We start from the raw sequence: 26,826 nt of genomic DNA, 5'->3' as shown, positions 1-26,826 counted from the left end.
CTTTAAGTGAGTGTCGCGAAATCAATCAATGCCGAGCAGTGAAACAAACCACGGAGGCCCCAGAAAAGTGCAATCAAACGATGAGTTTATTAACACACAGGAGAAAACATCAGCATATGTCTTCTGACAAAAATACATGTTGTGAACACTTTAAAAGCAGTGAGGTATCCGCCCCTCCAAGGCAAAAATAGGTTAAAGACGTTAGTTACAGTAAATGGTACATCTTAGATGGCTATAAACAGACATAGAACTTCTCATTTCTATAACACCTTCCAAACAAGGTAATAACTTCAAGCCTTCAAGGTGTCTGAGGGCTGGTTATTGACTCCAGTCATCTGTTACCAAGTAGACTAAAATGCAGTTAGAAGCTAAATGAGTTAAGGCCTCAGGCCTGGCATATTTCTAGATTATATGTGTATTGTAAGCATGTATTGCAGTTATCTTTCTATGCTCTAGTCTTTAACACAATAGATTGTGAAGACTCGCGCTTCACAAAGCTTAAGACCCTCTGTAGACTTAAGCAACAACTAAAGGTTATCCACTAAACCTTTGCTGAAGTTAGAGTTTGGGGGCATTTTCACACCAGTAAATAAAGGTCAGGGCTCAAGGTCAGATTATGAGACCAGAGTTTAGATTGTCACTTGGGAGATAATACAAGACTGTGGCGAGATCAAACCGTTTTGGGAAATCACAAGCTGGATATTTATCACGGAACAGAGAAAATATCTGAAAAAAAAAGGACAAAAAGTCAGTGTCAGAGGAACGGACCTCTGACGTCAGTGCCAGTGTTTTGTGCTCGGCTCATCATGTGACTCTTACTCAGTTTACTTCAGTGTGGAGCGCACAAAGCCCGACGCGTGTGGAAAAGAGGCTGACAATGAAACAAAGCTCACTTTCAGCACCGTGTCTGACCATGACACTTCACTTTAATGCGCAACGAGCTCTGAAGGTTAGTGTGACATTTCTGCACACGTCCCTCCGTTAACAGATAACAAGTCCTCCTCGCCCTTTTCATTTGTGTTGATAGTTCAGGAATGCTTTCATGCATGTGGAATAATGTTTGTTCAGCAGGTGAGGCTGCCTGTTGTTTGTTTGGTCCAACTTTTCAGGCTTTTCATCTCAAGAATGTCAAGCATGAGTTCTCAAAACAAACCAGCTTGCTCCATCTGCTCCCGTTTTTCTCCACCCAAAACCTGTGGTGACTATTTTACAAGCAAACCCGACGTTCTTGCAGAGATAAAGATATAAACGAGCTTATGCGGGGTGTATATGAAGCCTCTCGGCAGCTAACGTGGTCAGCTTCTTCCCCCTTGTGGTGGGTTTGGGTATTGCAAAAGCATGAGGCTCTAAGAGGAACTTAATCATCTGGTTTCATTGTGATTATAAGTAGACTGCTAAAATGCTTCAGTATAAAATCACTTTAGATGCAGGCCACTTCAGCACAAAGGAAGTTCAAAGCATTACAAAGTATTTAAATGCAGATTTTAACATGGATAAAACTGAGTGAGAACTTGAGTGGATTTATGCAAATCCCAGTATATACATGAAAATGACCAGAGTGCGACCAGCTGCCTCACTGGAGCATGATGTCCTTCTCAGTATTGTTTTCCAGGCTTCCTGCAATCAATCCCCTGCTTGAGTCACTCTGACTCACTGTCTACATTTGCCGTGTCCTGTTCACCTCACGGAGCTTAAGAGGTTTATTTATCACGGTCAGCTGTAGAATGAAACCACCTTGTTCACTCTTAGTAATCAAAGCAAATTTACTAGAATGGCAAAAAGATTTTTGATGCTTGATGCCGAGCTGTTTGCAGTGAATTGCCACCTGTTGAAATAATAACATAACAGAGCATGAACAGGAAATTTACAAGGAACAGTTTAGGCCTGAAAAATGATCTGTGTAAAAACGGGAAACACCAAGAAAAGGCTTTTTGGTTTGTCTGTTTTTTAGGATGGATGAAGGGGTTAGCACCGTTAGGCCCCGGATTTGAATCTGAGTGAAGTTTACATATTTTCCCCATGTCTGTGCGGGTTCAAACTGGACTTCCTCCCACAGTTCAAAAGCATGTCGGTTAAGTTAGCTGTTGATTCCAAATAGACTATGAGTGTGAATGGTTGTGTTTCTTGGCCCTGAAATGGACTGGCAACCTGTCAAGGGTATAACCTACTTCTGGCCCTATGACAGCTAAAATAAAGACTAACAAACAACCCTCTGCATTTGATGTTTTTCACTGTTTTTTCACTGTTTCACTTTACCAAAGAGCTTCCTTATATTATTGTGACCAGTAGCAGCACAGTAAACAAGAGTAGCCCACATATTTAGGGCATATATTTAAAACAACAACAATATAATTTGTGTAGCACTTTAAAAAAACACTCAGTTACAAAGTGCTTCACAGTTTAGATAAAACAACACATTAAAATAAGCCTGCAAAGCTCTCATTAGGAGCTCATAGCTACCAGCACAGTACCAGTCTTCATGCTAAAATAAGCATGATGAATGAATTGTGCAAAATGTGGAATGGTTTCTTTTTAAATGCACATCCTGACTGGTTTTGATGGAATCTTTCTGATCATTTAGTGCAAAACATGCTCGGGCAGTCACGGAAACCCATTCAAGAGCCTATTTTCCCAGAAAAACACCACGCTGTCCCACTGAAGCAATTTTCACCCGCCTGGTAATTGTTTGCGACTAGGTGCAAATGCAGACAGTGTGAGTCTAACCAGTTTGCTACCCAGAAGTGAGATGCGTCAGATCACACATCAAATCTGCCAAACCGTCCAAATGAACTCCGTGCCGGTGACGCACTGTCCGAGCCCTGCCGCCGCTCACTCTGAGTTTAACATGGGGCGGATGGAGGGAATCACTTTAGAGGATTAAAACTGTCATCTGGTTGGATTACAGCGAGAGCTTACCTGCCCATCTGTCACCTTCAAACTGTGGCAGAGAGACTACCTTTGGATAGTGGAGGCCTCAATCCAGCCAGACAGACTGAAACCATGACACAATTGTGTTGGATGTTTGGAAGTATTCAGTGCCTTCATCCTGTGTTATATTACATCTTCTATTTGTAAAGAAGTGCCCGAAAACTCAGTGCATGTGCAGCTTTTGATTGAAAACCCACCTTAGATTCATGTTTTAATAAAAACTCAAGGGAAATTAGGCAGTATAGAGACTTTGACTGATCAATATCACTTAATCATGAGCTGTAGGTGACACAGGATCTTTAGGTTGTAGTTTACTATTATTAAACAGATTAGACCATGTACAAAAAGAAAATGGTCAGAGTGCCCACTTGACTTAAGAGCTACATTAAAAACACTTTTAGGTAATTGGAAACTCTTAATTGCTCATAGTTGTGAATGTGAGTGCGAATGGCTGTCTGTGTCTATGTGTTAACCCTGCGACAGACTGGCGACCTGTCCAGGGTGTACCCTGCCTTTCGCCCTATGACAGCTGGGATAGGCTCCAGCGCCCCCTGCGACCCTGAAAAGGATAAGTGGAAGCGAATGGATGGATGGATTAATAGTTTTTGTTTCCTGTAATAATCTGATCTATTACCCCTATTTCTAGTGCACCTACCTTTAAGTATTTGCAGATAAATATAATTGCATTGTAATTTCAAATATAATACCCTGATATTCAATTTAATTACAGGAGAATTAAGTGACAGGCTGTATTATAAAGTGTTACCGACAATTATTGTTCATCATTCCAGTAAAGGAGCCGTATACTTTCTAAAAGTGTAGAGTCTATGCACTTTAACCATAGTTTTGCTTGGTGTAATAATCTGTCCTGTTTAAAAAAATCACTTTGTAACTTATTTACAGAAAAATACTTCCTCTTCATTTTACAGCGCCTTCGTAAAAACGCTACAGAAACACAAGGAAGTGCTGCAGCATGTCATACTTCTTTCATATGATGTGTGTGCTGACTGCAGACAGACTTGAATTATGTGAACTCTTGTTCTCCTTGTTCGCACTGTCTTTATCTCTCTTCCAGGAAACAGGTGAGTGGAGCTGACCTGGTTAGAGATGCACCACACCCGATCAGGCAGGGCTGAGGAGACTGTGGCTGAGTTCCAATCCAGACAATGCACCCTCCCCCTACACACTTTCACTCTATCTGCACGGAGGATAAATGTCTTCAGCTGCCTGGGCGACTGAAAAAGCTCTTTGTGTTTTATATTCATACTCTTAACGCAGTGACTGCATACTTATTCACATGACAGATTTACTTTCTTAATTTAACACTGTGTCATTATATAGATTGTTACATACTTTTGGGGCACATTGTGGCATGCATATAAGAAAGAACAGTTTCGTGAGTTTTGAGCCTTCTTTCTGAGCTCAGCTCATGTTAAAATGCTCAGTTTTCTACAAAAAACAAAAACAGTTTCTGAAATCTCCTGGTGAAATTGTACTAAGTCTTATTATTGGATGACTGGTGGATGCTGATACAAGTGGCTGTAGCTACTAGCTCTCTGCTTTGCTTCACTTCTGCTAACTGGAGTAACTGGGTTGTGCTTTTGATTCCTTTTGGAGTATTTATAATGCCTTTATCTTACAAATAATACCGTTTTCTATGCCATATTGTTTGCCATATAATTATACTGACTGACTGTGTGTAAAATTCTAGGATTTTATTTGGATCTTGCTCATTAGCAGGCCCCTGGGACTGTGTAATGCACCCATATGGTCTTTGGGTGCAGCTTGCTAAACCATCTCATCTTTATCTTTAAGCCTCATGGCATGATGGGAAATGCTATCCCTTGATACGATATTAGCTTAAGCTGTGATTTATTGTTAACAGTCTCTCTATAATCTGTGTTCTGCCTGAAGCCTGTTCAAAGGGAGTTCTTCCTCCCCACCATTGCCAAGTGTTGCCCACAGGATTCTTATGAATACATTTTGAGTTTTCATGGCTGGCATCACTACAGCAGCTGTATAGTGGTTAGCACTACCAACTCGAGGGCCCTTTCTGTGTGCAGCCTGTACGTTATCCTTGTGCCTGCATGTTTCCTTCAGATGCTCTCGTGTCCTCCCATAGTTCAAAGACATCCATGCTGGGCTAACTGATGATTCTGGATATGAGATAGATAAAGTGTATACAATGACAGGTAAGTAAATGGGAAATGTTAACTACATAATCTTTGGATTTTTTGATTTTTGACTTCCTCAATAGTTCCTCAACATGATTACAATTTTTTTTTTACATTTAGCCAGGCACTTAGGACACAACACTTTCTAAATTCAATCCCCTGTTTCTGTTGTAATAGCAAGAAATAATAGATGTAGTAATGCATGTATTCACAGTGAGTATTGTTTACGCCAACTTACTGTCATGTCACTGTGAAAAAAGAGTACTTTTCAGACCTGCTTGAATTGTTTGCTGCAATATTTTTATGAACCATAAATATTGTGACACATTTAGAGCTTTTATTTTATTTCTTTTTATATTGGTGTCACCATGTTATCATTAGAAGATGCAGCAGTGAATATAAATGTTTCTCTTGTTTTACTTAGTGAGCATTCTCAGTAATGGATTCTTCTGCAGTGACTAAACAGAGGTCGCGGTTCATCCAGCATTTTATTTAGCGGTGTATCGCTAAAGAGGAGGATGGTGTTGTGCTGTAATGGAAGGGTGATGAGGATTTTAAGGTTGGAGTGAGAATGCACAGAAGGAAACTGTCAGAGGTTAGCTGCTGTTGCTGTTGCTGCTGCTGCTGCTGCTGCTACTCACACCTACACACAGAATAAGCCAACAAACCTTGATTTCCTCCTACACAACAACTGCACATTAAGTCTGGACTCTATCCTGTGCATCACACACACTGACAAACATTTCCTCCTGTAATTAGCACATTTCCTCCCCTCCAAAAATTCAGGACCATCCACTGTAACCCAGTGACTCCCATTATCTGTGGGAAGTTAATTTGTTCATTTACACAGGATGACCTCCCGCATGTGTTGTCCGTGCACCGCCGAGCTCCCACGCCACTAACACTGTCCTCCGAACAACATTCTTTGATTTGTCTTCCTCTTTCCTTCTCGCTGCTCAACCCACTCTGTCCTGTTTATCTGCCTCTTCATCGCTCTCAGGCTCCCTTTTCAGCTGATGGAGCTTATTGTGGACAAATAGGCTTACAAGTGTCTCTATGGCAACGGCGGATCGTAAAGAGCTACATAAGCACTTCATCAGGGGCCATGATCCAACGGCTCCCATTGGAGATGGTGCCCCCAACCTCCTGCAACAAGTAAAGGCAGGCCAGAGAGGCTCCTGGGAGGAGGAGGGGAGAGCGAGAGGTGGCGATAATGCTGAGAGAGGATGGAAGAGGAGGCGAGAGAAAAACCATTTCTCCTCTCTCTTCTCTCTGCGTTTCATTCAGCCAGTCTCTTCGACATCCACCCAGCTCTTCTGCTTTCTGAGGACTTTTACTGTCCGGCTCTACGGTGATTTTATATCTTGTGGAGACCAAAGAAAACTTCAGAAACAAGGAAGAGGTAAGGCATTCTTTGAAGCAACAAGCTGGTTCAAAATAAAGGCTGAAAAAACTGACTTCAAGAAAGCATGTATTTTTTTTCTGGTATTCACGCCACTTATAAATAAGAAATCACTCAGATTTGGAGTCCTGAAAGAGAGCAGCAGACCAGTCTCCAATTCAGGGCTGAAAGGAGTGGTCAGTTTAAATGGTTGCTATTGACAGAGAAATTAATTGACAATGGCTGGAAATCCAGTGATCTTTTAGGTCATTTATTAACAAATATTACAAAAACAACCTGAGATTACAGGTCTTTCAATGCTTGGTTATTTTGTGGTTTTAGTTTATGTCATTTCTCTTTAAAAGACTCACCTATTTTTATTTTTATTTTTTCTGACTTTACTTCCTAGCAAGTTTAATATTTTGGACTTCTGATTAAAAAGAAGATGCTATCAGATTGTTTTGTGTTCAGATTACTTGATAGATTGAAAAATGCAGCCTTTATCCTTCCTGATGTAAAACATACTGATGCAGTGACTATTTTACTTGCTCCATTTTTAGGGGTTAAAGTGCTGGACACTTGGGGTCGAGGTATGGCTGTAATCTCACTCCATCGCTCTGTTGTGAAACCTTTTCTCAGCGCATGTTTTATTGTAGCCACAGCACCTGGAGGCGCATGTACAACTGATGTGGCCCAGAAGATACCTCCAGCATGTAAATAGATTAACCTACCATAAAAACACTGTGGTCAAGCATTAAAGGGGCTGGTCATGCTGAAAACAACAGCTATACTAGAAAAACCACTAAAAATGGGACTTAGATTTGTAAGCTTTAAAGCTGTGAATCGGAAACAGTGTTTTTCATTTAGAAAAAAAAGGTGCCAAAGTCCCATCATGTAAAATCAATGCTTTAAAATCCTGAATAATGACTCACGACACATGAATCAGTGGCCTGCACAGCTGTGCTTTTTAATACAAGCTAACAAAAGGCCCACTATTGATGGGCTTGAATAGAGATCCTTTGGAGCGGATATGACACCTGCAGAACAAAGAGCCGACGCAGCATGGTGGATGTTGTCTTTTTGAAAAATATGCAGATATCGAACACACTTCAGAGGATGCTTTGTTTTACAAAATGAATGTTCATTAAAACTCGTTGCAGGTCAACTCTGTGCTGTCTGTTATGTTTTATTGGTACCATTTTCAAACATCCACAGATTCTAATTAAACATTTCAAGCGTGTCTCTTTCTAAACACATTATTTATTTATTTATTTATCACTCGATTGAGAATAAGAATGTTATTTCCATCTGCTATAATTCAAGTTTGGCAGTGTGGCTCTGGGACAGCAGAAGCGAAAATGTTCACAGAGCAGAGCAGGCAACAGAGGTGGGTTGCAAAGTGGCTTGCAGATGTCCAGGAACTGGCAGGTTAATGCAGATTAAATAGCGCAACCTGTATTGCCAATTGGATGCATAAAAGAGCGTCAGCTGAGTCGTCAGCTGATGTGGGCTCAGTTCAGCTAATCTGGGATTAGGCTGATTTTGACTTTGTTCCCTGTTTGAATGAATGCTCTGTTCTCACAGACACAGCCTTTCAGAAATAAACTTGAAGTCTGGTTGTCATTTCCCCTCATCAGTGAACAGTGAAGGATGGCCATGGCCTCCTGGTTCAGCTGGAACGAGCCGTATTACCGGACTCCCCGCCGGGACCCGGCCGACGTGGTCACCGACACCCTGATGCTCGAGTTCAGCTGGCAGCTGAAGGAGTCTGAGAAGCAGCAGCGAGAGAGGGAGAACGAGTACCGACGCACAAAGACTGGGGTCGACTACAGCTGGCTAGCCAGCACGCCCCGGTCCACCTACAACATCAGTACAGGCGAGAGGCTTGGCCTGGAGGACCTCTGTGCCAAGGTGCCCCCATCCTGTTGTGGGCTGGTCATACTCAAGTAAGGTGATAGTGAGTAGGCGTGAGATGAAAATCACTATAGCAGTTTAGTAGCATACCATATTGTTTCCTTGTCGCCAAAAATCTACTTTAATTTTGTTAAATGTGAAGACAGTTTGACTTCAGAGCTACTATCTCATGACTACTTATGAAATGAATGAGGATAGCTACAAGTTAGCTTCTATTCTCTAAGAAGAAGAAGAAGAAAAAAAGAACTCAGAGATTAAATTTATTGACACATTATTTAACACTGGATAATAATGACAGCACAATCACATACATTCACACAGTGCAATGAATAAATAAAGCTATTTAGCTAGCAAGCATGCTAACCTTAGCTTTATTTATTAGAAAAAGATTTGTGCTTCGAGTTGAAAGATAAGATCACCAATGTTGTAAGAATGTATTTAAATATATAATTGTATTTATTTTTTGTAACAATACCCATAACCAACATGGCAATGCTAACAAGCCAATGTGGTACAAAGTTTACTGCTATTTTGGTTTTGTGTGTTAGCACAGCGGTCTTCAACCTTTTTTGCACCACGGACCAGTTTATGTCCGACAATATTTTCACGGACTGGCCTGTAAGGTGCTGCGGATAAATAACAAAATAAAACCAGAACCGGTACCAAAAAAAGAAGATTTATTCATAACAGACAGTGGGGGAACAGCAACGATAAAAACCGATAAAACCCTAAAAAACATAAATTTCACACCCGAGCCTCAACTCTCTGCCGGTACCAAACGACTCACATGGCCCGGGGGGTTGGGGACTGCTGTGTTAGCATGCTTCCTAAGTACTAGAGGCTAAGTTGGATCTGGCCTTTTTTTTAATTTTTCCCGCTCAGGTATTTATAGACACACCCACTGGACACTTCATGCATTTAGAAAGGTAGACATGTTCAAGACAACCTGCTGAAGTTCAAATTGAGCATCAGAGTGGAGATATTTAAACTGGATAGACAAAATATCCAGTGAACGGCAGTTCAGAGGAGAATGATTGGACTTCAAGCTGATGGTTATGCAACCATGCTGAATACACCTTGTTATTCATCACGCTAAACCTTGAAGCAGGTGGGCTACAGCAGCAGAAGACCACACTGAGTGCCACTCCTGTCCTGATTTCTGGTACATTATTCAGATAGTAGGGTCAGAAAGCATAGTTTCATCTTTCCTTGTATCAGTGTTTAAACTCCTGGTGGTGTAATGCATGAGGCTTATTTTTTGGCACAGTTTAGACCCTTTAGTACCAACTGAGTATCATTTAAAATCCACACTGACCTGAGTATTGTCGCTGACTGTGTTGATTCCTTTTAAGACAACAAAATCTTTTGTGACAGTTTGAGACTACATTGCATCAACTAGGCACGAGGCACTCTGGTGGTCTTCAAAAACTTATAACAGGAATGGCTACTGGTCTGTGTCTGTAACCAACTATAACCCCTCCCTAATTCTGTTTGTGTTAACACTTTTACGAGACACACTTAAGCGTCTTCTTTGGCACAGACCAGGGGAAGGTTTTGTGAGGCAAACTGATAAGATGGCCAGCTTCTCCGTCATTTGACGCGTGACTTTAATGCTCTGGTGCATTCAAAGCCATTTAATCTCCGACAGAGACTTCCTGAACTCATCTTAGCGTCTGTTCGTAGAAAGCTGCAGAGGCTCCAGGTGCCTTGTTAGAGTTTAACAGCGTTAATGTGAGTAAGAGGTGAGGTGCTAAATGGTAAGTGGAAGTCACCAACACAGCAGGGACCAAGATTACCATGTTTTTACAATCTCAGTTTGCCTCATGTTGGCAAAGTACTCAGCTGTCTTACTATAAAGTGTATTTAACAAAGTAAAATTGCATTTATTCATCCATTTTTGTCCAGTTCAAGTTAGAAGGGAGACTGGGGCCTGTTCCAGCTGCCACAGGGCAACTGGGAGATCCCCCCGCCCCAAAATAAGTGTTGTTTTTTTTTTTTTTTTAAACAAGCAGTTTTAGGTTAGATATTCTGTCTGGTGAGTCTGATTTCTGTGGAATTGTTAAAAGTGTCATCTTTAAATTTATATTAAACTTACTCAATTTCATACATAAAATGAAACTGATTGACTCTATTGGTAAAGTTGGTTAATTTTTAATCTGTTTTACAACCGAAAAGAAAAGTTTTGTGCCAGCCAAACACATTAATAACACGTTTTTGAACATCTTACCTTAGATAATACATTTAACTAGTATTTATTATAATTGAGTGAGATTACTAGGGTTGAGAAGTCAGCCCAGGATCATGACATATGAAGCCCTAAGGATGGATTTCCGTTTCTTTTAAAATTTCTTGCCAAACTAAATTGTATCCTTAATAGGAATATTTTACTGTATTTCTAAAATTCTATTTTTGGAATCATAAAAGCAACATCAGAGATGCTAAATCTGAGCTAGCATGAGTTGATCAAAAGGCCAATTATGAGTCAGTTTGAAGTACTTACTGAGCAACTGGTTCCCAGGTTTTCTATTTAAAGGTTTGTTAGGGCCTCAGGCACTTGTTGGCAGAGGAGGAACATTTGCCATCACGTGGATCCTCATCTGTTACAGGCAGGTTAAGATGGCTCTGAGCATTACATGTCATGGGACGTGTGAAAGATTTCATTTATCGAACGTACCGACAAAAGAAACACAGAATTTGCTAGAAAATGATGATGCTCATTAACTGACTGCAGTTCCAGCGTTAGTTCTGACCAGCATCCTTTTATCAGATCATTTGACCATAGTCGCTTTCACACGTGCACTTTACTTAAAAAAGAAAAGAAAAAAAAAGCAAAGCATATATATAGACAGTCCTGCTTTGAGGATCTCAAGTGATTCACAGCTAGAAGAGCAAGCAGGTGTTATAATGTGAGCACGTTTGTATTAAAAGGCATCTGCTGTCACTCCACTGGACTCATTAAGGACACAAGACAAAGAACCTAGGTTCCACCATTTGTTATCTCACAATGCTCAGATTTCATCTAATAAATCTGCTTGTTAGATAGTTGTGCGGGAAAATCCCAGCAGATTAGCAGTTTCTGAAATACTTAGACCAGTCTGTCTTGTAGCAAATCTCCTTTCTTTTGCCCCTTTTGATGTTCAGTTTGAGCTTCAGCAGGTCGTCTCTATGAAGTCTCCATTCCTAAATGCACTGAGCTGCTTCCGTGCGATTAGCTGATTTGATGTTTTTGTTTACAAGCATCTGAACCTAACAAGTATATAGAGGTGGGAAATGTGACTCTAAATGATTCAAACTTGTTGTATGAGTTAGTTAGAAGCTAATTGCTAATAATGTTCATATTTTTTAAATGAAAAACATTTTTAATGGCGTCTTTTTGTAGAAAGGGTGCACAAAACAACCAAAAGAAAAAAGCCAATTACAAAACCATCGCACTGACAACCACACAATCACTGTTTCATTTCTTTGCACAGGTTCAGGGAGGCCATGCAGGCCAATGAGCCCGAAGTGCATGAAGTTTCTGGTCTGTTTCGCTCTGTCCTCATGGAGGCTCTGGATCACCTGAAGGAGGAGCAGGAGGCGGAGCGACTTGCTCGCCAGTGGAACAACAAACGTGCCATGAGCGTTTCCCTCATGAACTTTAGATCGCGGATCAAGATCAACCCGTTTGGAAGCACAGTGGGCCTGACCACTGCTGCAGCTGAAGGGGCGGGTCTAAGCGACCTCAAAACCGTGTCAGAGGACGTGGAGAGAGGGATGGACAAGGACGAGAAGATGCAGAGAGTGTGGAGCATGCCTGACTTTAGATACAAAGGAACCGGCAGCAGTAAGATTGTTTGATGCGGGAGTTCACGGGACAGAGATGGTGATGATGATGATAATGACGTTTCAGTAGGACTAATGCTTTGTAGCAGTGTCCACTTTTGCACCAGGAGAGAGGATGAGTCCATCTGTCCGCCTGGTTTTACAGTACAGTACCAATCAGCATTTGACCCTGCTTTACTCTCTTATCTGAAGTGTCTTTTTTCTAGTTTATCATATTTTAAATATTTTTCCGTACTTGAAAGAATTTTCATGAGATTATCACTACTTGAAGTGATGCCTCTTTCATTTTGCAGAGATTTGGCATCTAAGCACTGAGGGCTTTTTAATGTAGCCTAATAGGGAAATTAATCTAATTTAAACTGCTGTTTATTGGGAGGAGAAACTTGGTGCTAGGTCAGACTACACAGGCAGGGCTGGGCTATAAATTTTGTTCATACAGTTTTTGTATAGAAGGAAAACAGTCTTAAAACAAATGACTTAATCCAATGAGAAGGTGAGTCACACGTTCCCTCCTGAACTGCACAGAAGGACCCAGGAACATAATTCATCATCCAAGGTCGGTGAACTGAAAGCTCTCTTCCTGTGCTCTTTATTTGCAAGAGGATGTTGGAGGGGAGGGGTTGGGGGAAGAGGAATTAATCATCAAAGGCTGTCAGATCAAAGTAAAAGCTTTGACGCACTTTAATTGCTGTTTCTGCTCCATTTGTCACCCACCATTATTCAGCAATACATAAAAGGTTTCATCCATCATCCATAAACATCTTGACATTATCTCCATACAAGAGGAACTGACAGTGTCTGTGTTTTTATATGTCAATACAATAAAAATAACTGATTTTGAAACATTGTTCATGAGAGAATAAATGGTTATGAATAAGACTTACTATAATAATTCAACAATACAGAGTCGATTCGCATTTTTAACATAATATACATGTTAAAAACTTATTTCAACACACAATCAGACTTGCACTTTTGCAACCGCAATTCTCATCAGCTACAAGCAGAAAATGAACGTACGAAACCTTTCTAAATGTAGAAAGACTGCTATGAATGGGGAAAGTAACTAAGAGCTGAAAGAAGAACAGCAAAGTCTGTTTTCAAATCTTTAAATCAGGTTTATTAAAAAAGAAAATCAGAGGGTGTGACTTGATCAGTCCTCTTTTTGTTGCTACGTGAGACTCCGACCAGGCTGCCGGTGGCTGAGATACACTGTGGGTAATGTTGGAGCCAGCTTCACACATGGAAGACACATATAGATCTAAGCCCATATCTTTTCTGAACCAATTACTGAATGAATTCTGTATTTTGTGAAATGGTATGTTGCGACCTAATTAGGGAGTTCTTTTTTTGAAAGAGATGACAAACTGCGAGCAAATCTGAGAAGTCAGAGGCAGGTGAGCAACTTTATTTCCATCTGGTGGACCACAGATGACCTTACCCAACTGCTTAATAATAACACCGCGTACATCATGAGCCTGCGGTGTGACTGCTTCTTGTTTTGCCCACAGAAATATCTCCTCCTGCACTCCGGCAACGTTGCTGCTGCCTCTCTGTGGCAACTCAATTTACAGTCATCTTTTCCTTCTCAGAAAACTCTGCTTTTATTTTTTCCTGAGATCTGCTGAGGTGTCTGGGCCTGACAAACAGGACCGGTGTTCACAGCGGGATTACAGGGTAGAGTTCAAGAACTCCAGAAGCTCTGCTCGATTTTTGTCTCGCTGTAAGAAAACAAAGCACACATAAGACAAGTGAAAAAAAAAACCAAACAAACAATCTATAAACTACAAAAAGGCACATCTGATTGCTTACCTGTTTGTCTTTCTTTGATTTCTTTACTTTCATCTTTATCTTCTTCCCTGAAATCATGCTGTATTTGCCCTTTTTCCTGTCCTTCAAATACTGAAAGAAAAACACATTTAATTTTAAAGAATCTTATCAGTTCAACTTCTAACTAATCCCAGGAAAATGCCAGACAGGCACTATCACATTCCAATATCAATGCAAACACAGACTGTACTCAAGACAACACTTGCAATTTGAAGAAATGCACCACAGCATGCCCCAGAAACAGCTCTTTGTTCTGTGATGCTTAACACAGCACTGGGTTTATTATGCATGGAAGCTGCACATGGCGTATGAGGATGGCAGGAAGTCAGGTACAGGAAAAGAATAAAGAATGAGGTCAATTTTCAAAATAAAAGCCAAGTTAAGGATGGAATAAAAATGTCGGAAAACGCGAAGATGCACACCCGCATTAACAGTATGAAGAAATATGGATCAAAACAATTAAAGAATAAAACGTTTGGGTGTTCTGACTTTAAAATGCCTGTCATATTAGCCAGGCTGGAGTCAGAACTCTTTAAAAACAAAGTTGTAAAATGAAGAATATTACCACCTATTATGGATGGCTTTGATATTAGAAGTCCTTTATGGTCTATAGGATTTTGGAGGGGACTTTATGGTGAGGGGAGCTTCATTTGGACAGGTGCTTGTGTGCTTTGTTATTCCCACCTCAAAGATGAGGAGGATGAGTAGAAATTGTTGCATGTTTTATTCTAAGAATAAAGATGAATAGACTTATTCTATAATTCATCTTTGGCCATTGTGAGAACACCTAATGATTAAAGTGCTAGTCCGTAATCTTAAAAATGAATCACTCTATTCTTCCTGTGAAAGAAATGTTTGCAAATGCATGAATATATTTACATGATATAATGCACCAATATAACACACTCGTCTAACAGAAACATGTAAAGGTTTTTGCTGAATGTTTTCCTACCTTGGAGATCTGCACAGGTCCTGAGCTGTCCTCCTCTCCTTTTGACTTCTTTTCTTTCTTACGTTTAGACCGTTTCTCTTTCTTCCCTTTCTGGAGAGAAAAGAAAAAAGCATAATTCAGTTTTCTTGGGGCTTAAAAATTCTTTGGCAATATAAGCTAACAAATGAACAGTAAATTACTTTTTTATGTTTCTCCTTTCTCCTTTTCTTGGACTGTTTTCTGGATTTACTGCGAGAGTCTAACAGGAACAGAAATAACACACTAAGCTGAATCCAAACAGATATCAGCACTGTGATGAGAAACTTCAGGAAAAAAAAGACTCTTTAGATACATTTCAGACATTTAGTGCACACTTACCACTACTGCTAGAGCTGCTGCGACTTCGGCTGGATGACCGTGAAGAACCCGAAGATGACGATGAAGATGACGATGCAGACGAAGACGAAGACGATGATGATGAGCTGGAAGAGGATGATGAGGAAGATCTGCTACGGCTGCGTTTCCGCCTCCTTTTTTCTCCTCCTGAAAAAAAAGGGGCAAAACAAAAATGTAATTACACAATAAACTAACGTAAGCCATATTTACAAAATTACAAATGCAGCCATTCATCATTTCCCTTGACTGACAGTGTCTGGAAGCGAGACACAGTAAGGTAGTATAATTGGTTACTAAGGTGTAATTTTGAATATGACATACACAAACATAGTTTGTACTCTGGTTTTTACTATTTTTAAGCATTTATATAGCTCTAGGTGCAGTGAAACATAAAGGAAATGTGTCCTGTTTTATTGTTTTTCTGCTAATGTGAACTCAGTCTTTTTTATGTATTTTTGCTGCTATATCTTCACAAAAAATGAAGACTTTCAGTCAAATTTTTAATAGATTTGGAGAGATATGTTGCATCTACTATTCTACTAGTAAACATAATAGGTAAACACTAATTTAACAGTCAGTTTTCCTTCTTCTCAGCAACAATCAGTCCACTCTTTGATCCCCAGTCACCAACATGAGACACTGTTTTACACTGTCGGCTGCTATAATTTCCCTTGAGATCAATTAAGTATCTATTCATTTATTTATCTATGTCCAGCCGTAACGTCACATGTGTCTTCGGCTGTTAACTCTAATAAAAATAAATAAAATGAAAGCGCAACCGGTAAGCACTGGGGGGAAACTTGCCTGTGCTTCTGGATCTTTTCCTTTCATCCTTCCTGGAGCTGGAGGAGGTGGACACTCTACAGTCCGCTTCTGCCGACTGCAAACGCAGAGAAATCATTATTGCTTCTGTTGCGTGTGTGTATATGTGCGGGTTTTGTGTGTGACAAGAAACAGGTCACCCTTTAAAGCTCCTGGATAAGCTGGCAAAGCTACGAATAACAAAACCCCAAATAAATGGAAAAATACGGAGATATGGATATACAAAAACGTTGCACAGTGCTACGTTTACAGAGCTACAGCTAAAAAAAAAACCCGCTATAAGCTATTAAACCTGAGCTTTTGTACTCACCATAGCGACAGTTGGGTGCAGTTAAAATTATATTAATATTTTCTATCTACAAAAAATTTAAGAAGGCGTAAACTGTGAGTTTATAACCAGTTATCTCCGGTAAATTAGCACTAGTTAGCTACCTTAGGAAACATTTTGTATCCCATGATGCACCGGTACAAGCTACTTTCAAAACAAAGGCGCGAGAAGAACCGAAAGCTATCACAGCGCCCCCCAGTGGCGACAGAGATATTATTCATTGCAGAGTATTCGTACTGCTTGTGTTTGCTCGATGAAAACATACTACTATACTATTATATTTAAATAAAGAGAAGGAGTTTTGAATATAATTTAATCAATAAGTGGTCTAGAGAAAGCTTATGATAGGTTAACAAGAGAGGAACTGTGATGCTTCATTAGAAAACAGGAATGGCAGACAAGTATATTTTTATTCCTTGTCCTCCTCTCCCATATCTTGAGAGAGTGTTCCACATTTTAACAGGTCCTGTGGGAGATACATCTAAAATTCGCCTTTTTACGCAGTGTATGTGAAAAGAAGGCTTTTTATTCTAATTAGATGAATAAAATAAAATCAAGAAAATGCTATGTGCACTAAAGAAGGTTGCAAGCTACAGCTTTGCAGATTTTGATGAATATCATTGAAAATCTTTGGTCATTTTTTCTCCTGCTAGACATGTATTTCAATTTTGCACAGGAGAAAATATAATGTGAATTGACATAATATGTCTGAGTCATAATTTGTTTAAAACAGGTATGCCAAACTACCAAGACTGTTACCAGTGAGAAAAGCAGCTATATTCGAATACAGCAACTATCACAAGTGATAAATGAGAATAAACTTGACCTTCTTTTATCATATTATTATTATTATTATTATTATATTTCCTTAGTAAGAATGTTAAAAAAGTTGCATTCTATATTATATATTTCACAACATCCCAGCATTGTGAACGTGTCTCTCTTTGTCCCACACAAACGCTGTGTTCATCCCACACTGCATGAGGACAGCAACGCAGTGGTGAGATGTGCAGTAGGAGTAACATATGGGTTCAAGGTGGAGGTGTGATTGCATCAAAAATCGGCTCTGAATCCCTTTTTGTTTGCAGTGGTGATAGACAGGGTGACAGATGAGGTCAGGCAGGAGACGACACTGTGATCTATAGTGAGAGTACAAAGTAGTTGGAAGAAAGCCTGGAGAGGTGGACTTATGCTCTGTAGAGAAGAGCAATGAAAGTCAGAAGAAGTGAGATAGAATGCGTGCGTGAATGGGAAGGTGAAGAAGAAAGGAGGAGTAAGAGCGAAGGTGGATGAATTTAAATACCTGGGGTCAACCATCCCAAGCAAGAAGAGCACGCAGACATTGTGGAGTAGGTGGAGATGAGTATTAGTAGTGATTTGCAAAAGAAGGATAGTGGCAGGAGTGAAGGGGAAGTTTCATAAAAAGTGAGACCTGCTATGATAGTTGGTTTGGAGGTGGTGGCGTAGAGGGTTTTGTGTGACAGAGGAAGGTACTATGGATAAGGTGAGATTGAAGAAGATGATCTTCTTTGGTGACCCCAAATAAAAATTTCCATGCATTTATTTTCAGATGTTTGTTTGTTTAGTTGTCTCTAATACGAATAATTCAGCTCATGTAGTGGGCTCTGCAGAGCTCATGTATATTGTGTGTATTGCAGGTCCAGTGATGAGTGATGGATGTCTGAACAAAATTTCATGGCGATCCATCAAAGAAATCAATAAGAAACGGAGAAATTGCAGTTATAATTGAGCCATGCACCCATCGAAGAGTCAGATTATGCACTGATGTCATTCTGGTAATCATTTAACTCGGTCATATTGTGTAGAATTAAAATTATGCTCTGTCTCTCATTGCTTATACAGAGGAGGGCAAAAATCCAAGACAAAAAACAAAACAAAACAAAAAAATCCTCCCATAACATTTCTTTAGTTAAACTGAGAACTTGAAATAATTGAAACATGCTTTAAAATAACCACAAAAACTGTACAAAAACATGTTTATTATGACAGTAATAGTATACCATACAAATAAGAGCTCATGTTAGCTGTATAAAAATACAAAATCATGATGCATTTTAGTGTGAGCATCATAGATCATTTGAGAAAAACAAGAAAATCATTAAGTCAGTTTTATCTAGCGCTCAGTCCCGTGTTTTAACCTGTCCTGCAGTGCTTTGCCGTCATGCTGTTCAAAATCTAGATTGAGGGAGTGCACAGTGCACAAATTTCACAGCAATAGAGGAAAGAAAAATGGTGGATATTATGATACTATCTATGGTATGACAGTTTGTTTGTTGCCATCGTGGCACTGGATATCAGTAGGTAGCTTCCTTTTATACTGTTTGAATAATATCTGAAAAATATTCAGTACCAGTTGCTATGTTTAAAGCTTTGATAAAACTGACCATGTCCATGTCTAAGATCTAAACTGTATGTACATGTAGGAATACATTTGCTCTGAACAGAAAACAGAGTGAAAAACAAACCCCAGCTCACCCAGTGACAGCCAATCAACTTTTCTACAGCTGCGCTCAGAAAGATAGAAAATGCTAGGAAGGTTTATTAGTTGCAGTAATATCATACGGCTGTCCCTGCACACTTCAGAGCCACACTGCTGGTTTTTACAATGCCTGACTTAACCTCTCACATGAGGACTGGGCTCCAGTGAGGTCAAAGCGCAGTTTTTCTGCTCGAGCTTCTACAGAAAAATATAATGTATAAGAAAAATACACACTGTAATCATATAGTAAACATGCTTTTATGTTTTTTTATCATATAAAATGAAAAAAAAAAAAAAAGAGCTTATACAAGCGTGTCAGCAGTGAAGCTGTGGAGCGGTTCGTGAATATAAATCAAAGTGTAAAAAAAAAAAAAAATCCCTGAAGTTTTAACCAAATTTAAATTTTTTATCATGCATATATATATATATATATATATATATATATATATATATATATATATATATATATATATATATATATATGTATATATATATATATATATATATTTTTTTTTTTTAGCTTTTATGCGGAAATGTTTAAGTGCTCTTTCCGATACAAATTCAAACTTTACTATGATGAAAATAACTCTGTGCGTGGTTCGCTGTTCAGAAATGGAATAAGCACCACGTTTAAGCGAATCCTGCATCAACAAACTGATATTTGGTCTTGTGGTGGAGCTGAACTGTGACTTTTTAAAAAACGTCTTCATTTATAGCTAAGGCAAAATCGTGGGCAATTGTTTAAACATCTGCTTTGTGCTTTGATTGATCTCCGTGAGCCAGGCTCTCCTCGTTCTCTTCCTCCTCATTAGGAACCTGGAAAACGAGCAATGCAAATTATTTGTCTGTGGCATAAATGGTCACCAGGCAAGCAAAATACAGTTCAAACAAATGCACAATGCATTTATGGACATGCATGATATGCACAATGTGTTTCTGTGAATTAAAATCTGTATCTAATGATATACTGATTGACTGGTTATTATTTGGCTCTAATTTAATACTTTAATTATTAAAACACGGTGTTTGTCAGGTATGTGTAGTTTTTGTGCCTGGATGTGCTCACTTTTTCTCTACTTATACTGATATATGAACCAAGTCTATCTGAGTTAATAACTTGAATAAACAAATCTGCCTTCTGCCACTCGCACCAGACAGTCAGAGACCTGAAGATAATATTTATGAGGAATGGGATTTCTTACCTCCCAGTAAATAGAGTCATCGAAGCAGTTCTGGTCTGGAGGTTGTCCCCAGAAAGGCAACTTCATTATTAGACCTTAAAGAAGAAAATGAATGTTTGATCACCCTTTTCTAAACCTCAATGTCTTTCCATTGAGCAATTTGGCCGTTGGGTGTAACATTTATAGTTTTATTAATCTCCTCTTCCCACCTGTAATAGTACCCCCAACCAAAGCGAACCCGAGGGATGAACCCAAGGCAGCAGCTTGCATGGTAGCGCTAGCACTAAGGAGACAGGATGAGAAGAAGTGACTTTTAAATGAAGTAAATCGTGTCAAAGCCATATTACTTTTATGTGTGCGTATATATGGGTTATTATAATACTGTGGTGAGATTTTTAGTGCGTGAGGTGACTATTACCCGTCTTTTTTCCCCAAAGCTGCAGCCACAATTCCAGCCAGCCCACCCAGGATGCCAGGCAAGCCATGCAGATTGTGGACACCGCAGGTATCCTGGATACCCAGGTTGGATGCCAGTATAGGCTGCAGAGAAGGAATGACAGGGGATTTTTAGTCACCAACAAAAGTACACATTGCTAATTCAGATTCAGCCTGTACCAGGTTGTACCAGTTGTCTTTCCTTTGACTCACATTTAGGTATTTGAATCCCAGGGTGGAGATAATGCCAGCTACGAGCCCAATCAGCATGGCTCCAAATGGCCCGATGCTCATGTCAGCACATGTTCCCACTGCAACACCACCAGCCAAGGTGGCGTTCTGAATGTGCACCTGTGCAGTAGAAAGACATAAAGACAAGTGTATGACTGAATTTCTGCTTTTAACTCTGTGAACTGTCACTGTCATAACTATTAGAGTAAAGTTGCTGGACCATGTCCAGTTTTCCTTTGTGCTCCACCAGGCTGGAGATGGCATAGGCAGAGAGCACGCAGGCGGCCAGGGAGAGGTAGGTGTTGATCACTGCAGTGAGCTGAGTGTAGCTCAACGGTGGTTCAGCGATGGCTGAGTTAAAGCTGGGCCAGAACATCCACAAGAAGATGGTTCCTGTAGAAGAGGATGTTAAAAACGGAAATGTCAAGGTCCATGCTGCACAGCTGTCTGTGTCCACTAGATGGCATAAGTCTGACTTCCATTGGAGGCCAGTGATGCACCAGGGAGGGAAAGTCACGGGAAAGAAGGGAAAACTATCTCTGTAAACACATTTTAATATATGATCACAGAATTATTTTCTGTGCTCTCTTACCGATCATAGCAAACATATCAGAGTGATAAACAGATCCATCGTTCTCATGTCCATTTCTTAAACCTGGTCTGTAAAGTACTCGAGCCACTGCCAAGCCAAAGTAGGCTCCGTAAGCATGGATGATCATAGATGCTCCAACATCACTAGCCTGTTGAAGAGAAAGGCATGATAGACCCACAGTAGTGTTTGATAAAACAGTGAATATTCATGGTTGTTATGTGGGGATTTATGTTTTTTTGCTCAGTTCATGGACACACATGCACTTGCTACTATGAACTCACTTCCATGATAGCAACCACCAGATGCTCATTGACGGAAAAGATGGTGATCTCCAGTATGGTCATGATGAGGAGCTGCACAGGGCTGGTTTTACCCAGAACAGCGCCAAATGAAATCAGGACCGTAGCTGTGCTGAAATCTGCATTGATTATTCTGCAGGAGTGAGAACAAAAGTTATTAGAAAAAACATCAACAGACATCATCTGTGATCTATTAGAGCTTGTCATGTGCAGGAATTGGCTTTATTTAGCATGTACTTGGTAATGATGTAGAAGGCTGTGCAAGTCTTAGGGAGTTGCATCATGACAGCAACCCCAAACCTACAGCCAGCCATGTGCATTTTTCTTATAGCAGTTGTTTTTGAAAAGCGATATGTGCAGCGAAGAAAGCCATACTTCAAAATGCTGACTTTAATCTTGCCCCCTTCCAGGTGCCAGATGCCCTGCATGAGGAGGCCCCACTGCAGGCCGAAGGCAGCCAGGAGCAAGTTGATGCCCACGCTGCTGAACCCGTATCTCTTGAGAAATGTCATCAGGAACCCGAAGCCGATGAAGATCATCACGTGGACGTCCTGAAACACTGGGGACATGAGAAGGGAGGTCAGTTAATGCTGTGTTAGCTAGTCCCACTTTAACCTCAGTTGAATGTGGTCTTATAATTGAATTGAATGAAACACTTATTCAGTTCAAAGTAAAGTATTTGCTGCGACCCTGCTGCTCACAGTGGTATGTTTTTTTTTTAACTTTGTGGTTTAAATGACTTATTGAGAAGTAGCTGGACTTCTCAGGATTCATTTCTGTCCACAGTGGCCTCATTGTCAGCTGTGACCTGTCAGGTGGAAAAGCAATTCAATCACACTATGAATGGCATGCTGAGAAAATACCCCCACTGTCCCTGTTGGGGTTATGGGCTTGTGCTTTTCTATTAAGTGCATATGATGTTAATAAGTCTAAACTTAAGATGTCTCAAAGGGAGGGGATGCTTTGTGCACTCTTATCTCTTTTTGTCAGCCGTTAGACTGAAAAAGGCAGCAAGGTTTGGAGTTTGCTCATCTTATATCCCCTGTTTGATTACACACACACACACACACACACACACACACACACACACACACACACACACACACACACACACACACACACACACACATATATATATATATATAATTTTTTGATAAGTGAGGATAGATGAGTCTGGATTAAGGCCAAATACATTCATTTTAGGGGGATTTGAGTCATCATCATGGCAGGAAGGGAGACTTCTTTTTCCCTTAAGGTTTTAAGCGTGCTATGATGAGCTTTACATGTGGAAAATATATCAAGCTGTATGTATGTGTAGGCTGGGAAACAATAGACTAATTTCCTTAGTTCATAATGAGCACACATTGTGTCTGTTATTGTCTAGACAGGACACACTGTGTTGCAGCCTTAAAGAATACTTTTACAGCTGTTTCTCAGTTTGTTTGTTCTTAGTTAGTTATGAGTACTTAAATGACTTAAAACAAGTGCAAAAAACACCTGCAGTTCCTCTGCTGGCCACTGGTGGCAGAATCTGAAAGCTAGTTTTAAAATGTTGAACTTCACAGTGAAAGTAAACATGCTTACAGCATGGTACAAATAAGGTTTTGGTGTATGGATAGAAGAGAGTGGGTGAGTTTATTTAGGGGTGTGGCTATTCTAACTGCCTGATGTGCTGATATAAACAGCTGGACAGTGAATGGCTGTCTGCTAAGCTTCACTAGGCTAATTAGCATCACTGGACTAGACCTCTTGACCATGTTTTTGGTGTTGGTAGCTTTGAAAAGCCTGTTATGTGGTATTGCACATTCGTCTCTCAACACCAGTTAGCAGCTACCTGTCTACTATGTCTGCACTATGCTTCTGTATACATTATGAATGCAACTTGCTAACCAAGGTTATGAAGTTTAGCTGATAGTTTAGGACTCTATTTTTGCATCCAACTATAGTCTAGTCTGTCTCTAGAAAAAGAGCTACAGACAGTTTCCTCTAGTTGTTGTCTCTATTAGCATTTAGCCAAAATGCTAAAATTACAGCTTCAACATAATGAGAGCAGAAACAATGTGAGTGTGCCCATCTTTTATATACAGTCTGTGGTTCTGCTGTGTTCATGTGTAATATATAAAGCAGCCTTTTCGCTTAGCTTAGCACAAAGACTGAAAATGGAGAAGACCAACTTTGAACTCTCTAAAGAAAAGCAAAAAAGATCTGCCAGTTTAAGCCTCTAAAATTCTTTATTTTACATCTCATCTGTTTAATGGCTGAAGTGTTATTACCACAAAGTTGTCAGTAGTTTATCAGACAAATGGCAAAGACTGGAGGATGTTACTATACGCTGCCAAGAAACAGTCTGACAACATGTTGTTTTTACACTTACATAAAATGTGTTAAACATTAAACTTTGGAGATTTTTGTTGACTTGTAAAAGAGTCAGATTAGTTGTTTCCAGTCTTTGTGCTAAGGCAAGATCAGCCTTTCCTAGCTGTGGCCTTGTATTATACTATAAAAGTATCATCTGCTTCATATTTTGTAGATAGACATTTATGTTAAAAGTTTGAAGTATTATTTATCATGATTTAGCATTTTGAAAAGTAAAAATAGAGGTTGAATGTGAACTCAATCTCAACATTTTGATTTTATCCCCTAGACTAAAAAGCCCAAACTCAGACGTAGGTGCGTTAAAGCTGTTTAAAGCGTCAGGCTCCCATGCGCCATTTACATCAGAGTACATTATTTTGTAAGCAGCAGCTTTCAAATGGCGATAATGGGGGAGATTAAATTCATCCACATCTATTTCCATAAACTGTTTCTGCATATAGAATGTCAGCAAATTTCTAACACATCCTTGGGTATTTGGGAAACATACAAACCCACTCACATCTGCTTTAGTCAGGAATCTGTATATGTGCTTAAAAGCCCTGATAGCTCAACATCTGATTACTGTGTGCTCTATTATAATAAAAACGCTCCAAGTTCTGACAGTTCAACATCAAAACCAAACACCACAAGAGAGTCACATCTTTCCATTTCAGTCTTAATTAGCAGTAACAATCAGCATTTTGAAGACATCTGCACCTGCAAGCTGATGTGTAGACATCTGACTAAGCTTATCTCCATGAAGCTGTTTTGAAGAAAATCTTTTTGCCCCTGAACTTGCACTTTTACCCCTCTCTGTTTCTCAGCTGGGTGAGTCAGAATTGCTCTCTTTGTAGAACAGTAGATGGGGGACGGGGATGAGATAAAACTGGAAAGCAGCCACAGTGACTGGCACCACGCCTAGATGTTAGGTAACGCGAATCCTCTGAAGAACTGGCTGAACCAAGACAAGCGAGAGACACCTCAGGTGCAACTGTGCAGCCTTTTTTTTCAAGCCATGCAAAAAAAAGATGAATAATTATTTCATTTTACAAAGTATTAAGTCAAACTCTTCCTTTACTTTAATGTTTAATTTAGCATATTAATCACTCTTTAAGAAGAAATGAAAGACAAAAAGTCACAATTACAACATTTTTGAGGTATTTTTTCATACTAGACCACAATTTTACTTCTGCAAATTGCATGTTTTAACTGCTTATTTGTTGTCCTTTGAGCTTGTAATTGCAGAAGTCTGGGATGTGTGAGATAATGGATCTCTTTCAGCATGCAACCCCAAGCCTCATGCTTTCTAACATTGTGCAGTCCCAGTTTAAATGCTAATGGTTTTAGATTATCAAGCATAATTTAAATTTTGCAAAAGTTTTAGCTCTGGGCCTGTTATTCCAAAAACAAGTATCCCTTCTGAACTTTTGAAGATAAATCACTGCATATTTTTTACTCCTTTATGACTAACTGGGAATTAATGGAGTGTTACAAAGATAACATAAGTTTTGTGCAGAAAAGACACAGCAGAGTTCACAGCAGAGTCTAGCCTTAAATGTGATCTTTACTTCAGAATTTATTTCTTGATAGTCAACGTATGTGACTTAAACATCCCATGTGAAGCAGAAGATATGGTCAGCTTCAATGCTGAGCTAATCTCTTGGGTGTCACAACCGCCCCACCCAATCGTGAGCAGGCACTCACGCAGTAAAACAGCAGCTATCTGAATGCAGATAAGTGCACAAGCTGCAAAGAAGCCGCTAAACTGTAGAAACCGCTCAGAGCTCACAAAAAATGCTAAAGCTACTGCAGGATAACTTGAAAAATATCAATTTGAATGCAGCACAAAACCTCCAGCTTCAACCTGACTGTCCTTTATGAGCCTTTTTTGGACACAGTAATGAAATCACATGTGACCTCCACCTTTCCCAACAGGATTCACTTGTCTTCTCAGCTGCATGTGTTTGATTAGACCTTGTGACAGATGAGAATTCAACCCCATGACTCCTTTTATTGCATTTAGTTGACCTGCGCTGCAAACAACCTCCAATTTATGTTTGCAAGCGACTGATTGATTAACTAGACCCCTAAAATAGAATTTATTTTATTCAAGAAAAAGAAAGTAAAAATAAATGTGGAAATTTCGTTTACTTTGCTATTTTTATGAGAAACAAGCAAAATGTTTGTCATCTTGTTTTCTGTAAAATTTCAGTGTCACTAATATTTTCTGCTTTTAGTCTAAATTTTTTTTTAGATGCAGTCTCAACACTGTGATATAACAGATGTAGCATTCATAAAAATCTATTTAGAAATAAAATGTTGACCAAGCAAGCAAGCAAGCATGCGGCTCCAGGTAGACTTACTGGGGTAGAGGTCCATAGGCTCCAATTTATGGTCAGTGTTATTGTGGGTGTCGTGTGAGTCATGGTGTCCATGTTCCCCATCATCATAGACGACAAATACCGCAAATAGGATGATGGTGATAATCTCTAAAATCAAGGCTATGATGGGGAACTTTGTCCTCATGTTGGTGGCATATGCAGGCATCCTGAGACCAACTCTGCTTATCTCTCGTGCAGCCTCTCCCTCCTCAGCTCTCTTTTTAGGGGGTTGTGCTGTGTGAAGAAAGTGGTGTCTGGTTTTAAACTGATGTAGGTTTTGCCGTGACCAATGACAAGGCAGAAGACCAGGGCCTCGGTGGTGAGCA

General features: G+C 39.8%; 3 protein-coding genes across 3 annotated transcripts; 1 reads left to right on the top strand and 2 right to left on the bottom strand.

Annotated features, from left to right (window-relative positions):
* The first annotated feature begins 853 nt into the window (after positions 1-853).
* Positions 854-13,067, top strand: rd3 (retinal degeneration 3, GUCY2D regulator). The gene is made up of 4 exons (XM_086264468.1): positions 854-949; positions 4,004-6,504; positions 8,121-8,429; positions 11,868-13,067. Exons 3-4 carry the CDS (start codon positions 8,134-8,136, stop codon positions 12,232-12,234), a joined length of 663 nt encoding a protein of 220 aa, XP_086120594.1. The 5' UTR covers positions 854-949; positions 4,004-6,504; positions 8,121-8,133; the 3' UTR covers positions 12,235-13,067.
* Positions 13,068-13,606: 539 nt separating this feature from the next.
* Positions 13,607-16,677, bottom strand: LOC147312789 (uncharacterized). The gene is made up of 7 exons (XM_086264469.1): positions 16,509-16,677; positions 16,181-16,256; positions 15,359-15,523; positions 15,181-15,239; positions 15,002-15,091; positions 14,032-14,121; positions 13,607-13,940 (listed from the first exon to the last, which is right to left on the bottom strand). The coding sequence occupies exons 1-7, from the start codon at positions 16,509-16,511 to the stop codon at positions 13,890-13,892; spliced, it is 534 nt and encodes a 177-aa protein (XP_086120595.1). The 5' UTR covers positions 16,512-16,677; the 3' UTR covers positions 13,607-13,889.
* Positions 16,678-19,543: 2,866 nt separating this feature from the next.
* rhag (Rh associated glycoprotein) lies at positions 19,544-26,724 on the bottom strand. Its single transcript, XM_086264467.1, has 10 exons — positions 26,483-26,724; positions 22,140-22,323; positions 21,747-21,897; positions 21,466-21,613; positions 21,094-21,266; positions 20,856-20,993; positions 20,626-20,747; positions 20,417-20,490; positions 20,229-20,302; positions 19,544-19,842 (listed from the first exon to the last, which is right to left on the bottom strand). The coding sequence occupies exons 1-10, from the start codon at positions 26,664-26,666 to the stop codon at positions 19,768-19,770; spliced, it is 1,323 nt and encodes a 440-aa protein (XP_086120593.1). The 5' UTR covers positions 26,667-26,724; the 3' UTR covers positions 19,544-19,767.
* Between the last annotated feature and the right edge of the window lie 102 nt (positions 26,725-26,826).

This window comes from Aulonocara sp. 'chitande type north' Nkhata Bay, linkage group LG15 (genome assembly GCF_057382095.1).
Source record: "Aulonocara sp. 'chitande type north' Nkhata Bay isolate Kocher_YH1m ecotype deep benthic linkage group LG15, A_spYH_male_GT1.1, whole genome shotgun sequence".
Lineage (NCBI taxonomy): Eukaryota > Metazoa > Chordata > Actinopteri > Cichliformes > Cichlidae > Aulonocara > Aulonocara sp. 'chitande type north' Nkhata Bay.
This window is presented reverse-complemented; position numbering and strand designations above follow the sequence as displayed.